This window comes from Eurypyga helias, unplaced genomic scaffold, assembly GCF_000690775.1.
Source record: "Eurypyga helias isolate BGI_N326 unplaced genomic scaffold, ASM69077v1 scaffold26267, whole genome shotgun sequence".
Taxonomy (NCBI): domain Eukaryota; kingdom Metazoa; phylum Chordata; class Aves; order Eurypygiformes; family Eurypygidae; genus Eurypyga; species Eurypyga helias.
In genome coordinates this window covers 83,411-98,946 of record NW_010261472.1, presented here as the reverse complement: position 1 = coordinate 98,946, position 15,536 = coordinate 83,411, and the positions used below count along the sequence as shown (strand labels likewise).

The 15,536-nt window shown below is 45.6% G+C and overlaps 1 protein-coding gene across 1 annotated transcript in view; it reads right to left on the bottom strand.

Annotated features, from left to right (window-relative positions):
- Positions 1 to 2,692: 2,692 nt before the first annotated feature.
- Positions 2,693 to 15,536, bottom strand: part of SORBS1 (sorbin and SH3 domain containing 1) — a 69,598-nt gene continuing 56,754 nt past the window's right edge. Inside the window, exons 23-25 of the mRNA XM_010155390.1 lie at positions 5,647 to 5,705; positions 4,235 to 4,347; positions 2,693 to 2,760 (exon numbers count right to left, since the gene is read on the bottom strand). Of these exons, the coding sequence (XP_010153692.1) occupies positions 2,693 to 2,760; positions 4,235 to 4,347; positions 5,647 to 5,705 (240 nt within the window). The remainder of the gene's footprint in view (positions 2,761 to 4,234; positions 4,348 to 5,646; positions 5,706 to 15,536) is intronic.

Sequence of the window (15,536 nt, the reverse complement as noted above, 5' to 3'; positions counted from 1 at the left end):
TGAAGCTTCTGCTGTCCTGTTAGTTTGGGTTTAGGATTGGCTTGTTTATAGTCTGACTTCCTAAAATCATTGTGAATGCAGCCACGATGCGTATCTGTCTGCCTGGCCATCCGGTCACACGACCACAGAGTTTGAATCTGGCGTGGCTACCCACTCAAGCCAGCATCTTGCATCTTTTGACCCCGGCCAGGGTTAAACACGCACATGTAAAGCCAACATCAACTGACATCCCTTCCCACAGAGGCTGGCAGTTGGGGTTTCTTGTCCTGCTTAACCTGTTCTGAGAGTCACGAAGACCATTTGTAAACCAGTGGACTTGGGTGTGCTCCCGAGCCCCCAGGTCTGCACGCATGCTGCAGCAGCTGCACCCTCACCCCCCCATTACAGCAAGATCTGGGTGTAAATCAGCTTTTTCTCTGCTTTCACACCTTGGTTTCTCTGAGTGAAAGTCACAGCCTGCCTACAGCTCAGGAGGGAGAACCAGCGAGCTCAGGCCAAGTCAGGAGCAGGATCTCCAGATGCAGGACACTCGGGAAGCCTCAGCACAGACACAGCCAAAGACAGCCACAGAGGGGCACCAGCACAAAAGTGCGTTGCTACGGGAACAGCGGGAATAGGCTCTATTTAATAATTTGTACGAGGAACGCAATGGTAATTCAGTAATTCCATTTATTAATTGTCAAATAGTAATGCACTGCAATATGAAACAAAAAAATCAACACAAGAATGTTTTGTTTTGTATGTGTGTGTGTGTACGTGTTTGTGTGTAACTTAAAATGGCAAGAGCAAGAACAAAAAATAAACCTTTAAATGAGAATGTTATATACAGTCAGCATCATCACGTTACTCTGCTGGATAGATTAATTTGGTGTTATCCAATCTTAGCAACAGGCCTAAATATCGCTGCAAATAACTGGAGGGCAAACCCAAAGCTGAAAAATAAACCCATAAATAAGAGGCAGGATAAAGGTATGTCCTGCAGAAAAGAAACAGTGGTGCTTGGTGTCATATCTGAAACCCTTCATAAGGAATATTTTGTGATAAAACTCTTTATGTGAACATATATGGAATTCCATCATTTAAATATAAGCGGAAAAAAACCCAACCTCTCACAACTGCCTTTTTTTTCCCCTCCCTTCACTCAACGTGTTTAAATTATTTTTCTATACAAGGTAAGTACATTGTCTGTACAAAGTTAAATATACATATTTACAGTCAAACTTCTGAGACACTGAGTCTTCTCTTCCGCTGACCTAGGCGGAAGACAAGCCTCCTCGATTTCAAACCCAGGAGCATGGCTAGTTTATCAAAACATTGCAAGTCGTGCTAACAGTTAGTTGTAGTTACTCTTAATAAATCTGTATAAAAGCATCAGCATAAAAATAGGCGTTTTATATTATTAAATACGGCTTATGACAAAATAGCAATCTACCCCTTTGCTATCTGTAGGGTAACTGTAGGAAGCAGAGTCTGATAGAACCGGTTTTGTCTATGCTTTTTCTTAATAACAAAATCTCTATCAAAAGAGTATTCATAGTGGATTTACAGGCAAGCATACAGCTGAGCCACGGGTTTTTTTCAAGGAAATACAAATCTATGTAACTGGTAATAATGGCTGGGAACAGCTTTCCAAACTGATTAGACTTTTTTGTACGGCTAAGAGGCAGCCAGAATGTGTGTATTTATTTGAGACCTACCATCAACACTGTAACCAAAAAGAAAAATAAAGGCACCCTCAGTGATACATTGCCCGGATTTACCAGAGCCTTTAAGATTTAATGCTGGGAAAGAAGCAAAGTCTTCATCCCAAAGAGGATGCTTCGAACAACGTGATCCTTTAGGGCCAGCAACAGGGGAGGAGGAGCACAGAAAGTGAACGGCCGCAGGACTCAAACAGAATTTGCTCTCATGGATGTTCTGTTTATTGGTTCTGTTCTTTGTGCAGCTAAATGTCAAAGCCAGGCCGATTTCTCTTTAAAAAACAGGACTCGGTTTGTTTTGAGGCACACAATACACTCACACACACACACACTCTGCACAAAAGGAAAAAACGACCTGCAGAGACAGACAATACGTTATTAAAGGGTCTGGGATTTCTGCGTGTCTGCATTAAGCTTTGGGCGACCTCTCTGGATTAAACCATCAGTCCCAAACTCCTTTGCCACACAGAGCTCTGCTGTTTAAGTGTATCAGCTGTCCTCTGCCGGGTCTTAAGGTGCGTGACGCGAAGGAAGGGTTTTCTACAGAAGTGGAAGGCAGAGCAAAGTCAGGCAGAAACGGGGCAGAACGCCTGGCCTCCCTGAACCTCGCCAGTGAAAGGGAGCAGCTGCAAGGCCGTGCACTGCCCCGATCGCAACACACAAACAAAACCTATACCACGTGCTTCCCTGAAGCCTTCTCAGAGGTAAGTACTCCATACAAATTTATCACCAGAATTCTTGCTGGGCAGGGGAGAGGAATACACAAAGGCAGCACTGTAAACTAGAACTGTCTCTTCTTCAGCAAACAAATCACACCCTGAATCTGTGGACGCAGGGCTACACATTCAACTCAGTACTGTACCACATAACCACATCCTCCTAACGCGTCTCGCCTCTTGTCTACTACATTCATAAATTGTCTGTTTCTTCACTGTTTAAAACCGCCATCTGGCAAACAACCCCATCGCTGTTGCGGTGGGACCACTCTTATTTTACAGGTACAGAAGCTTCACGTAGTTGCCTGGGAAGGTGCCGAACTGCCGCGTCCTCCTGGACGTACCTGTCGCAAAATAAAACAGAAGGAAGCCAGAGTAAGAAGGAGCCATGCAAGAAAGGCTTAGAGGTTTAAACAGGTAGAGGTGGCAGCCTCTTCTGCCTGCAGGCATCCGTTTCTAAAACTAAATAGGAGCCCTGGCCAAAGAGCCTTTTGGTATGGGTGAGATCACAACTAGTTCTGCTACTGATATCTTTGGTCTTTCCTTTTAACAATTAACAAGGTGCTGGTGAAAGCTGGGGGGGTGTGTGTGTAACTACAGGCTAGGAGCCAAACTCCTATCAGTGTAAATGAGCTAATCTCCCTGAAGAAGAAACAACAAGCCTAGATTCGCAGCGCTAAGATGGAGAACACTGTCCAGACTTGCATTCTTTGAAGGTAAAGGACTAGATTTTGCTAAACATAGAGCTACAGATGAGGCTGGATTTTCAGGGACTGCAACTCCCATCCATGTGTTCCCTTCATTTCCTACTTGCCACTTTCTGTAACTTGCCATGGCTCCATCAGCTCTGGAAAAGCTACAGAAATCCAGTTTTCCTTGGTTCCCTCTGTTGCTGTGCCATCTGTGTGAGCAAGAAGGATCAGGAGGAAGAGGGGAACAAGGAAATTAAGAAGAGAAAAAAGGAAAAACTAGAGACCTAGCAAGGAAAAGAAAGCTCCACCACAAATGTTCTTGGTGGGAAACGATGAGAAATTGTGGAAAAAAGTTGATTTTTCTCACCATTTTGAACCTGCAAATGAGAGAAACTTTCTGCAAAATTGCTCATCTGCATCTCATCTGAAGGTGCTCAGCCTGTTGCTGAGATGTGCTGGCTACTCTGCAGCACAACCTGAAGTCTGACAGACTGGGCTGTATCCAGAAAAGCATAGCCAGCAGGTCGAGGGAGGTGATTCTGCCCCTCTACTCCACCCTGGGGAGACCTCAGCTGGAGTACTGGGTCCAGCTCCAGGGCCTTCAGCACAGGAAAGAGAAGGACCTGTTGGAGCTGATCCAGAGGAGGGCCACAAAAGCTGTAAGGGGGATGGAGCACCTCTCCTATGAGGAAAGGCTGAGAGAGTATGTGGTTCAGCCTGGAGAAGAGAAGGCTCTAGGGGGACCTTAGTGCAGCCTTATTATGCCTTAAAGGGGGCGTATAAGAAAGGTGGGAACAAACTTTTCAGCAGGGCCTATTTCAACAGGACAAGGAATAACAGTTTTAAACTAAAAGAGGGTAGATTTAGACTATATGTAAGGAAGAAATTCTTTACAATGAGCGCGGTATAACAGTTTTAAACTTTGCTCAGAGAGGTGGTAGTTGCCCCATCCCTGGAAACATTCAAGGTCAGGCTGGATGGGGCTCTGAGCAACCTGCTCTACTTGAAGATATCCCTGACCACTGTAGGGAAGTTGAACTAGATGGCCTTTAAAGATCCCTTCCAACCCAAACTATTACATGATTCTATGATCTCAAAAAGCTCTGCTGCCAGCCATCACACTCACCCACAAACCAGCCGTCGTCACATTTCTCCATGACATCGACAATGTCACCATCCCTCAGTTCCAGCTCATCATCGTTCTGAGGGGTGTAGCTGTAGAGGGCTTGGTAGCTAACTCTAAAACCAGGAAGATACTGTGTGTTAGCCATTGGATTTTCTTGACAACCCTTCGGAAGGGGACATCTCCCTTCCCCTTTCTAATTCCTATTACATTTTGTTCAATGCAGTCTGGACTTGCGTTTTCCATTTGAGAGGTGCAAGCCAATTGCATGAAACTGGCTGTTATCACAAGGCCATGGCAGTAGAAAGTGTCACGCCTGCACTGCGTGGGATACGCAGAGAGCTTCTGTTTCCTTTTCACCATAGAGTTGTCTCCATAGACTGTAACAGCCAGAGTCTTCCTAACGTTTAGCACCTAGAGAGCACACCAGTGCAGACACCCTACTGAATGAAAGCCAAAACCTGGATGCACTCGTTCCTGGGCTAAACATGACATCTGTTCTCTTGCTCAGGCACACCGGCAAGGCCATAAATGACCAAATGGCAGAGTGAAGCACTTTACCTACTCGACTGCACTAAAGTTGCTGGACAAGTCATGGCTGAGGAGGCACAGTGCAACCAAAATCTAAGGTTGAACCCTACCCTGAGATACCACCTGCACCAAGGCATGGCCTATTTACCAGAAAAGAACACTATAGAGTGGAAACAATCTTTGGGCAAATCTGGGGAGGTTTGGATCCCCTGACCGTGGGGAGTGAAAACAGAGCTGATGTGAGACTTTCTGTTCTGTCTAAAGGGGTGGAGGACAGCAAAGGAGCCAAACTGCCAAAGAACTTCAGTCTCCAGCACAGAGTGCAGGCTACTATTCTCAGAACCATCAGTCAAAGGCCCCACCAAGCTTAATGGCAACTCCAGGTTTAAACCCACCAGAAAACTTCGAAAATCTCAGCTTTGGTCACTCAGACCATTCAGCCACCAATTCACCTGCAGAACTGGCCAACAATGCACCAGGTGGCATCGGTGCTGGGACTGCTCACTGTGAGAAGCTAAGAACAGGCGTGAACACACTGATCCATGTCATGTGAGCCAGGCGTAGCCACCAGATATTAATTTGTCCCCAACTTCAAGATACAAAGACAATGAGATAGCCTCCATAACCAGCATGAATCAAGTGCCCAAAGGAGATACAGTCCTCAATCATGAGATCATTGTTTCAGGTGCTATGCAGACACAAAGGTCCCAGATTTAAACTACTCATCATGATGATATGTGGCTATTTTTGTTCTTTAAAGAAAAGCTGACACTTTCCCATAATTCTAATTTAACCCCTGAAATACTGAAGCTTTCACACCTCCCCATCTTCATGACCAGTCAGAGACAAGGCCCCTGGATGAGATGGGAGCCGAAACGACTTACATGTCTCGTGGTGTTTGACTTCTGTCAGGGCTGGCTCCTTGCTGCTGTGCTTGAGGTTGCTGAGAAATGATGAGAGATGGTTTATGGTCATTAGAGGTCACCTTGTGGCGAGAGTCAAGAGGCTGAGAAATAGTACTGCAGTAATGAACAGACTTTTCTGCAATGTTTATGATCTCATTGCAAACAGCTTCCTGCGTGGTAGGCAGCATTGACATCCAAGAACACCCAAAGGACAGTCAACAGGGGGGAGGGAGGGGAAAATATAGACAAGAAGAGATGGGACATTCCAGATGCAGCACGTAAGTCCAGTAAAAAAAAAAAAAAAAAAAAAAAAAAAGAGTTGTAGATCCAGGTAAATATCCAGGTAGTGGAGTGCAGAAGGGATCCAGGTGTAAGCATGGAAAAACAGGCAAGATACAGAAGAATTTGGCATTTAGTTTGAAGATTTGTAACAAATACATATACATACATATTTTAAAAGCAGCAGCATAAGAAGTTGCAATTAGTTATGCAGTGGCACCATTACAAACGCTATGAAGTCAGTTCAAGAATGCAAGGCGGGCCGCTCCATTCATGCATTTTGCTTCATTTAACTTATACCCAGGGACTGGCAGCACAATTAGCCCAACTTCTCCTTGGCTGTGACAGTTTTTCTAAGCGCTAAATTCCCTTATTTCTGTTGCAAACGAAACAATATATGCAAATAGATAAATATGTACCTACTTTGAAGCTAAAAATAGTGCTGGCACTTTATCTCTACTGAGGTGTTACTGTCTGGGCAACGAGAGTCTAGGACTACACATCTGATTTAAACAGTGGCCTTACCACATAGCTCTTTTCAGACTCTGTGAGATCTGGTCCAGCTCTCAATGAATGGTGGGAAGGCTGTGTGATCACCAAGCAAATGATAAGGAAGACATTTTAGCAGATGTTATATCGGTCAGAATTAAAAAAAAAAAAAATTAAATGGAGTGCAGACAACAAAATAAAATTAACAACTCTTCCCCTCCCCAGCCCAACACCACACTTCTTGGACAACAAGGTCTTTCATTTACACAAGACATTAATGCCACGGCACTGCAGCACACAGAATGCTACAAAGAGAACGGTGACAGCAAAACAGAAGCTCAGGGCAGGGAATCCGAGTGGAAAGCCATGGACACCACTACAACCAGAAATAGTACATAGCATCATACTGCATTCCTGTAGGGGAAAAAAAAAAAAAAAACGCAAGGGGAGAAGGCGATATTTGATGAGAGGCCAAAAGCATGCTGAGAGGAATCTGCTGCTGTTTTTAGAAAGGTCCTCAATGACTTTGATACAGGAGAGAACAGTAACAACAGGCTTCGTAATAAAAGAGCAGCTCAGGTCCTCAGAAGGCACAATACCCTGCAGCCCCATCAAAATCACTCCAGTTTGTTCCAAGCAAGGATCTGAGCTGCTCTGTTAATTCCCATAATGAAGCAGGCCCTGACTGGAAAACCCAGCTCCAAAGACCACCACCTGTGGAGCTTCTGGACTTTGCCCTGCCTCTCTCCCCAGTCACAACTCTTCACGGGGACTTATGTGTCCAGAAAGGAAAATCAGGGTGTTGGGGATTGAAGGTTTTATGGGTAAGGTCACTGAAAAAGTTGCACAGGTATCCAGAGCCTGGTTTTGCACGCTTTGGGCATATTCAAGCACCTACTGAAAGCAAATGGCATGCTGTGAGCAAATGGGATGGCTGAACTAGCGTAGCGCAATTAGAATGTTTGGCTTGGCAAAGTGGATTGGATAAGATAGAGGGCACTGTCATCCTCTGTGATCATTCAACACAACTTGCAACCCAGATTCCAAAAGCCTCATTTTTATGCTTTTCTTCCTCCTCTTTATTCACTTCAACAATGCCCTTCAGTAAAAGGCTTGATTTCTCATGGCATCCTGAGATGCAGCAGAAGCAGAGGACGAAGAGGTTTGTGACACCTTCAGCCCAAGCATGCTCAGAGTTCAGAGAAGTGCAGGGTGATGAGCCATTCCCTGTCTAATTCCTGTCCTCAAAGCTCCTCTGAACCACATCTTGGACCTCTGGAGCTGTGCCCATCAATGTATTAAAGCAAACTATCTCTTTTCTTGAGGACTGTGACCCACTCTAGGCCAACACAACAGCAACTCCTTCACAGTCAGCTGTACTGTCTGGGGCTGGAATCTGGGATCACTGCCCTAAGAAACAATGCTCTGTTACCATGCATATTTCTGTAGAGAGAAAATTAAATGTAAGTTGGATGGGCTAATTGCTGTGGAATTCACATTCAAAGCATTTACTGTGGAGCCTGAAATTGTCACAGGATTTCTGGAAGTCATTCCTGCCTGTCTATCACCAGCCCTGAAAGGCAAATTAAATAATTAGAAATTTAAAATTGATATTGTTTCGACCAGCTGGATGTAGTGTATCAAATCTGGTAAGCTCAGAGCCAACTCAGGTGGTCAAGTAGCTGGGAAAAACAATTTCCAGGCTGAAGTGAGAGGCAGCTATGATTTATATATTTTTTTTTTTAATTCAAGAAAGTGCTCCTCTACTCCATACTAATACACTGACAGCTGCAATTGCTCTATGAGCTCCTAAGACCATATGGTCTCTTCCTCATTGATTACTTGTGACCTCCTTGACCGGCTTTGCCACAAAAAAGCATTAACATCTATGAATAAAATTAGTTATTTGAAAGCTAAAAACCTGACACTACCTCTGAATGCTCCATAGTGCAGGCCTGTATGTGTAAAATGGGGAGGTGCAGCCTACCCAGCATCAGAAACCTGTCCTCATTCCCTTTCCTGGCAGGATTCTCACAGGGACTTTCATGAAGCAGCTGGGCAGGAGCAGAGGCCAAGCATTCTCCTGACCTCCCAGCAGCCCCCAGTTCCTAACCAGACCCACAGCTCAGTGGATCCCATCCGGCCTTTGCTCCAGAGATCCAGACAGCTCTCACCAAAGCAGTGGGTGTCTCTGTACTAACTCCCAGGGTACAGTAGAGCCCTCCAGTGATGTGATAAAACACCCTGAAGGCAGTGACTATGCAGCATAGCCTGACAGGATGAAAAACTGACCAGATCAGATCCTATAATTTAAGCTGCAAATGTACTACCCTACTGCTTCAAACAATTGACCTTGATAGCATGGGCTAAGTGGCTTTTTTAATTAAAAAGAAAAAAACCCCAAACAACCAAAAACCAAAACCAAAAACAACCCTACATTATTCTTGCAGAGAGAGAAGAGAATAAAGATAAAAAAGAATAAAAAGGTGTTACAGGTTGAAATGCTCTTCAAACACTGGTTCAGAAAGCCCATGTACTACCTACAGTGGTGGCTCCATGTGCCAGAAGTAGCCACAAAGGAATCAGCAAATGTAGGGCACAGCTCCAAAGTATAAAACACAGAGGTTCCCCCAAAACACTGAGCCAGCCCTGCTGCTGCTGAACGTAAGCTGAGGGCCCTAAAAGTGACCAAATATTCACAGCTCGTGAGGACAACCCAACTCCTACCCCCTCAGTCACTCTATGTGCTTTGTTAAGACTAAGTGAATAAACTTAAGCAGGTGCTTAAGTGTCTGTATGTCCACGTCTACAGAATATAGAAATTGTCAGTCCTGCAGCATAGCTGGCCACTCTTTACACCACATGTGGAGTTTGAGGATGGATCTAAAGAGCACCAAAGGTTTGTAAGAATACCAGAAAGGTTCTACATTAAGAGCCTAGAAAAGTCCCGGGGCAGGTTTTAACTGTTGGGAAGAAAGATGCTGGGGCTACTCAGTAGTCCTCTCCCTGCTCCTAGCGAAGTCAAGTGTCATCAGTGTGTCCGTCCACTGCAGCTCTCGTTTACCTGTCTTCCTCCGTCCCTTTCTGGTGTGAGTTAAAGGACCACATGCGCAAAAAGAAAGCTAAGCAGAACAGACTGACAGACAGACAGACAAATTGGTAACACCCCAGAGAAGGGCACACATCAGCAGTGATGCTCCCACACATGAATGGAGAACCATGAGCAGGGAGGACTCCCCAGCCCAGCTGAAAGACAAAACACACCAAGCCCCAGCTCTGGTGAAAGCCAGGGGAAAGCTGGCCGAAGAGCTCTCAGAAAGGACACTGAAAATGCTGCACCGCAGAGCAGCCCAACCTAAAGGCTGTTAAAGTCATGGAAAGACACCTTGGCCTCCGGATCCGAAGCTGAAGGCCCTGTCTACAGCAGAAAAACGCATCTCCCACAGGGAGCAGGTACCAATGCCTGTTGCAGGCTGTGCAGCTCTGGCTTGGACAATAAACGTGCTGGGCTGAAACGCTGCCGTGCTGAACCTGTGGAGCAGCAGCAAACCACTGCAGGGGATAAAAGTTTACCTCAGAGATGGTACTAGGTAATGAACATACTATGTAAGTGTAGCTCTGTGCTGGGCAACATGGGGGCTGAGCATCAGCCTCATACGCTCTCCCATCTACTAGCACAATGCAGGTGAAACTACTCACCACCCTGCCTGAGTGGGTCTGTGCAAGTGGAAAGGAGTAGTCAGCCTCCCCTCTCCCCAACATCCCTCACACTGCCGGGTGATACAGGGACCCTTGTCCAGCCACTCCTGCCTCCTCCACGCCACAGCCACAGCCCGGCCCCAGGGACTGCTGCACTGCTCACACACTCCCTAGCACTACTGCTTCCTGTCACACTGTGCTAACAGGACCTCGGGGTAAAACAGGAGTTAAACTAGAAAATTTCTGAAGGTCCCCTGAAATAAATTAATTTGATAGATTACATTACTGCTTAATATAATGTTTTACTGGAATATTGAAATTATCTGTAAGCTATACTTGAAATATCTTTCACATGGGTTTTACTTTTTTCTCTTTATTTTGGACTGTGAAACTAAACAAAAGGGAATAGCTTTAGAATAGCTAAAGAGCCACTGCACTTCATATTATTAGTTAACAGAACAGGCAAGAACACAGTCCTTACAACAGACCTGTACCAAAAAGGTCTTAAACAAGAAAAAAACCCTTGGGTCAGACTTTCATAACAGGGGAGGTTCTCCATAATGAGAAGGAAAACAAATTCAAAGTCATAAAATACCTTGAACACCAGGGATGGATAATAATGGAAAGAAAAGCCAAACATAATGTCTCATTTCTGTATCTACCAAGTGCTCTTCTCATTTGACTGACAGATTTCTGAAGAGGCCCCCAGGGTATTACCTGCAGTTCTGCTGAAGCCACTGGCTTCTGTATGGGTCACACAGATAATGAGAAGTCATTTGCACATATAAATACTGCTCCTGCTCCCTCAACAACAGCTAGACCCCGAGCTGGAAAGGAAGTCAAGACCCCTGGTAATGTCACACAGTTTTAACTTGACACTGACAATACTTTGATTGTCAAGCCATATAAAATATAAATTTTGGCTTGACTTCGACTCCAAAGAAAGGGCACGAGGTCCTATTACAACCAGGTGCAACACTCGGAATAGAACGGCGGCATGTCAGTCAGCACTCGGGAGAAACATCTTCCTCTAAATGTGTCTCTTTGCTCCTGCTCTCTTGAAACGCATACATCCAGTGCCAGCACGAGTAGGACCCAGCAGACCAGAGGTCAGAAGAACGGCCAACACAGTAAACTTCTATGGATTTTTAACATGAAGCAGAATATGTGTTCTACTGGACTCATACTGAAACCAAAAGGGAAGCAGGAGGTGGTTGTTCAGTAAAAAGTTGTGCAAGATCAAAATTGGAAGCAAATGAAGTAAAGGTAACAAGCAAATTTCAGGGTTAAAACTGCATCTTGCTCTCATCAACTGATCGAGAAAATAAGTAACATTGGCGACTACTTCCCTCAATCATCCTGCACGAGCAGCCTGCCTGGTTCACAAATAAACCAAAGATTGCTTTCCCGGTACCCACCACTATGAACCCAGCCCAGTTTTTCCTAATTGTGAGCTTTCTGTTTCAAATATTGCCATCTTGTGGAAGCTGCCTGGAAGGACCAGCAGCTGCGAGCACTGCTCATTCCCGGACCCTGGACATCCCAGCCACACGGTGCTGAGGCTGAGCTGGTTATGCTGCACAGACTTCAGCAACAGAGCTGAGAACGTCTGAATCCTGCCTGAGAAGGCTGGAACAGGTCCCTGCCATTGTGGATACCAGGAAGTGTATGCCTTACTCAGCTCTGAGACACTCCAATCCTGAATCCTGACCTCAGGTGGTTAAAATCTGAACCAACGTAGCTCATACTACATCATTCCCGCTAACAAGGCCACCGATACTGCCTTATAATGCAACAGAGCTGTAGGAACTCGAGGTCAGAACTAAATAAGCCCTGGGTTAATCTTTTGGAGGAACAGAAAATCAGATCCTCAGCTGGTACAAACTGGCAGAAACCCAGACTGCAAATCCACCATGTGGATTTCATCACCAGCTGAAGATTTTGCCCATACCTGACCTTCTGCACAGCCCAGAAATAATTTTAAATTATTAAAATAAAAATCTGAATGAAATGACAGGAGAAATATCTCCTCTGTGCAATCAATGAATGGCTGAACAAGCATATGACAAAACAATGGCATGGCAACAACTCTAAGTCATGGAAGAGTAATCAGCAAAGATGATTACCTGTGTCTTATTGACTCTGCGTGTAAGTCTGGGAGGTGGCTGTGTTGTGACAGTAGAGGAAGAGAGGGCAGAGGAAGAGAGAGGAGCAGATGAAGAGAATGCTTTTGACTCTGCAGTCTTTTGAAGAAAAGAAAAGTTGGTCAGCTTGGCACACACTCTCCTCTCACAATCACTACTAGTGATAAGAGCATCTACTACCCAGTAAATTGGATGCACACACAGCAAACAGAACTCCATGCAAGGGCAAGTGCAGTTTCCAGTAGGCTTGTCTGAGCTGACCACCTCATTCTGTTTCAAACATGCAGGTTATCCCTGTAAAAATTCTACTAAAAATATATCCAGATGGTAAAGGTACAGTCTTTATACAGCTTCCAATACACTTCTGGTTAGCATTCAAGCAGAAATCAAGCAATTCACTGTAAGATTTCCCAGTGTGAAAGGTGTCATCTTAGAAACCCTAGCTCTTCATTATTTAATGCTGGTTAGAAGGGGTACATCATGGAGACTATTGCTGTGCATCCAAGACAGTGTTTATAAGGCTACAATTCTGAGCTCCAAACTTGAACTGTTACACAAGGTAGCATGGGGGTGCTGTAATGTATTTTGGCTGGCTGTAGCTCACAGAGGACCCCAAATCAACTGAGAGCTGCCAAGTAGGGCAGGCCTGTACCAAAACTGGGGCAGAAGATACATTGTAGAAGCTACTAGAGGGTTCCACCATGTTCCTTCTCATCGTAAACATACAGCTACATATAACTAAAAACTCCTGGGAAAAAATATCACTACATCTAATTGTCATTTGTGGCTAGACCCTTTCACATCATTTTGGAAACGTGAAGGTTATAAATTCATTCAATGCATAGACAACAATCAAGCCTCCCTGACATAGTCATGCACATCCCAGACTAAGGTTCACTGAATCACAGGCTCCAGGATGAACAGGGGACAGCTTTTGTGATTCTAGTAGCCAGGCTGATGCTTAGAAGGCTTTTCAGTCCTTTGCTTTAGGAGGAACAAATAAATCCTATCACCAAAGATGATCCGTTGCACACTGGAAAATCTCTGAATAGCAAGGAATTGCCTCTACTCTATGCAGTGAGGTATATGGGCATGAGGCCTGTGTGATACTTTCATCTGACACATCTGGTAATAGCCACTACCTGGGACAATTACCATATTAGATGTGACCAATTAAGTCAGTCCTGTGTTATTATCAAGACTAGAGTAATTTTCACTACACAGCTCCTGAGTCCTCTTCTGAAACTTTTTGATCTGCTCTCCAGTGAATGCCACTGGTGACCCCTGGAAGAACGTCTTACTATCATCAAAATGACCTGTGGCAGCCACTGGCTCTGCCTGGCCTGCAGAGCAGCACAAACCTCAACACACCAGTTAAAATCAGGGATTCAGAGCAGCACACACACATGCAGGAGAAGTACCTTCTTTTCCCCGCTTTGAAACTTCCCCAGATCACCTTTCCTCACGTCTCTTTTCTCTGTTTTACCTCCCTGCACAATAGCCATTAGCTCCTTACACAACTGGTTGTCCTCAGAGGAACCCACAGGTCTCTTTTCTGGGCTCACACGCATGTCTAGTTGGGATGGTTTCAGGCAGCGCTCGACAGAGATCTTGGGAACAGCATGAGCACCCTGCTCGGGGTTGCTGCTGCCCTCTCTAGTCTTCTGGAGCCAGGCTTGGCTGCCAGTGGTGTCACGCTGCTCTGCGAGGACGCTTTCGGGGCTCTCCACTGCCCAGCGAGGGGAGTTAGAGTAGCTCATGCTGGGAGAAGGGGAGACAACAAACTTTTCTTCGCTTTGCGGAGTGGCCTGATAGAAACTGCGAGCGGAGGACTGAGGTCTGGATGAGTAAGAGGGCAATGGGGATTTAATGGACCTGGGAGTCGAGGAGCCAGAGAGATGAAAATGGTGGAGGCTGACCGAGGGGGAAGGGCTGGCTGCAGCAGAAGGCGAGAGATAGTCAGGATGAGAGAGGGAGGCTTCAGGCGGAGGAGGCAATGGAGGAGTTATGGCAGGAGTGGTGCTGGGAGACACTCCCACGGTCAGAGCAATCCACTCAGACGTGACTGCCTGCACCTCTGGAGATAAGGCGCGACGCGCGAAAGGCAAAGGCGGAGGAGTTGGTGTATGGAGCAGCTCAGAGCTGGGAGACTTGAAGGAGACAAAAGCAGGAGAGAAAAAGAAAGAAATGAACAAAAAAATAATAAAGGGAAATACAAAATGACTGAGCAAAAGCAAAAGGAGAGAGTGAGTGTGGAGAGGAGTAGATGTGTGACCAAGCATAGTGCGTATGTTTTCCACGGACAGGTGCACCGTGTCGGAGAACATGTTGTCCACAGCTACCCCAACAACAGAGTCCAGTCTGTACCTGTGCTGCTAATAACATTCCTCCAGCCTTTGCTGGGACCCAAGGCAGAAAACATCTTGTGGAAGACCTTAGACTTCATACCATATGTCCCAAGCTCCTCAAGGAGCAGCTGAAGCCACCATCCATGATGGCAGCATGCAGCATTTGACTGGTCTGGTGGTAATTGCTGGGCCCCCTGCAACTCACACTGTGGACTCAGTCAAAATTCAGTGCTGCAATGAATTTTGACTTCATCCTGCTCTAGCATGAGCAGTGCCTGCTCCTCAAGAAACTTGCATTGCTGAAGCTGTGGAGGAGAAAGGGATCAAAAAAGCCAGCTGTGGCTACTTGGTCTTTAGGTGATTAAAGTAGGTCCTATGTTTATAAAGGCAGAACACACAACCAATTTCTGCCCTCTGCTGTTACCACCAGCAACGTCAGTGAGATCAGCTACATTAGCTCTGATCAGAGCGTTTCTCAGTCCTCTGCCATGTTTGGCAAAAAAGTAAGGGACAGAATTGATTTACTAGGGGAGGAATCAAAAGAATAGCAAAGAAACCCAAAAAAGGGTGGATACAATCCCTTCCATCAATGGGAGAAACTTGTAGGGAGCTGGTGGCAGACAGTCCACAGCTATGGAGAGACTGCCAAGCTCAAACGGAAAAGGTCAGCCGAGGTCCACTTTGACAAGGAGCCCTGAACAAGCAAAAAGTCTTCCCTCAATACACAGTGGCTAAGAATAAAAACACTCCTTTTAGGGAAGATCCAGATAGACACCAGGCATAAGCCATGGCAGTCCTTACCCATCCATCCTGTACCATATATTTTTTCTTCCCAATCCTAATTCCCCACTTCTGTTCCTTGCAGTCTTGACCTCAGAATGACCTTGCTTTGGTCTCGTGGGTGAGAGAG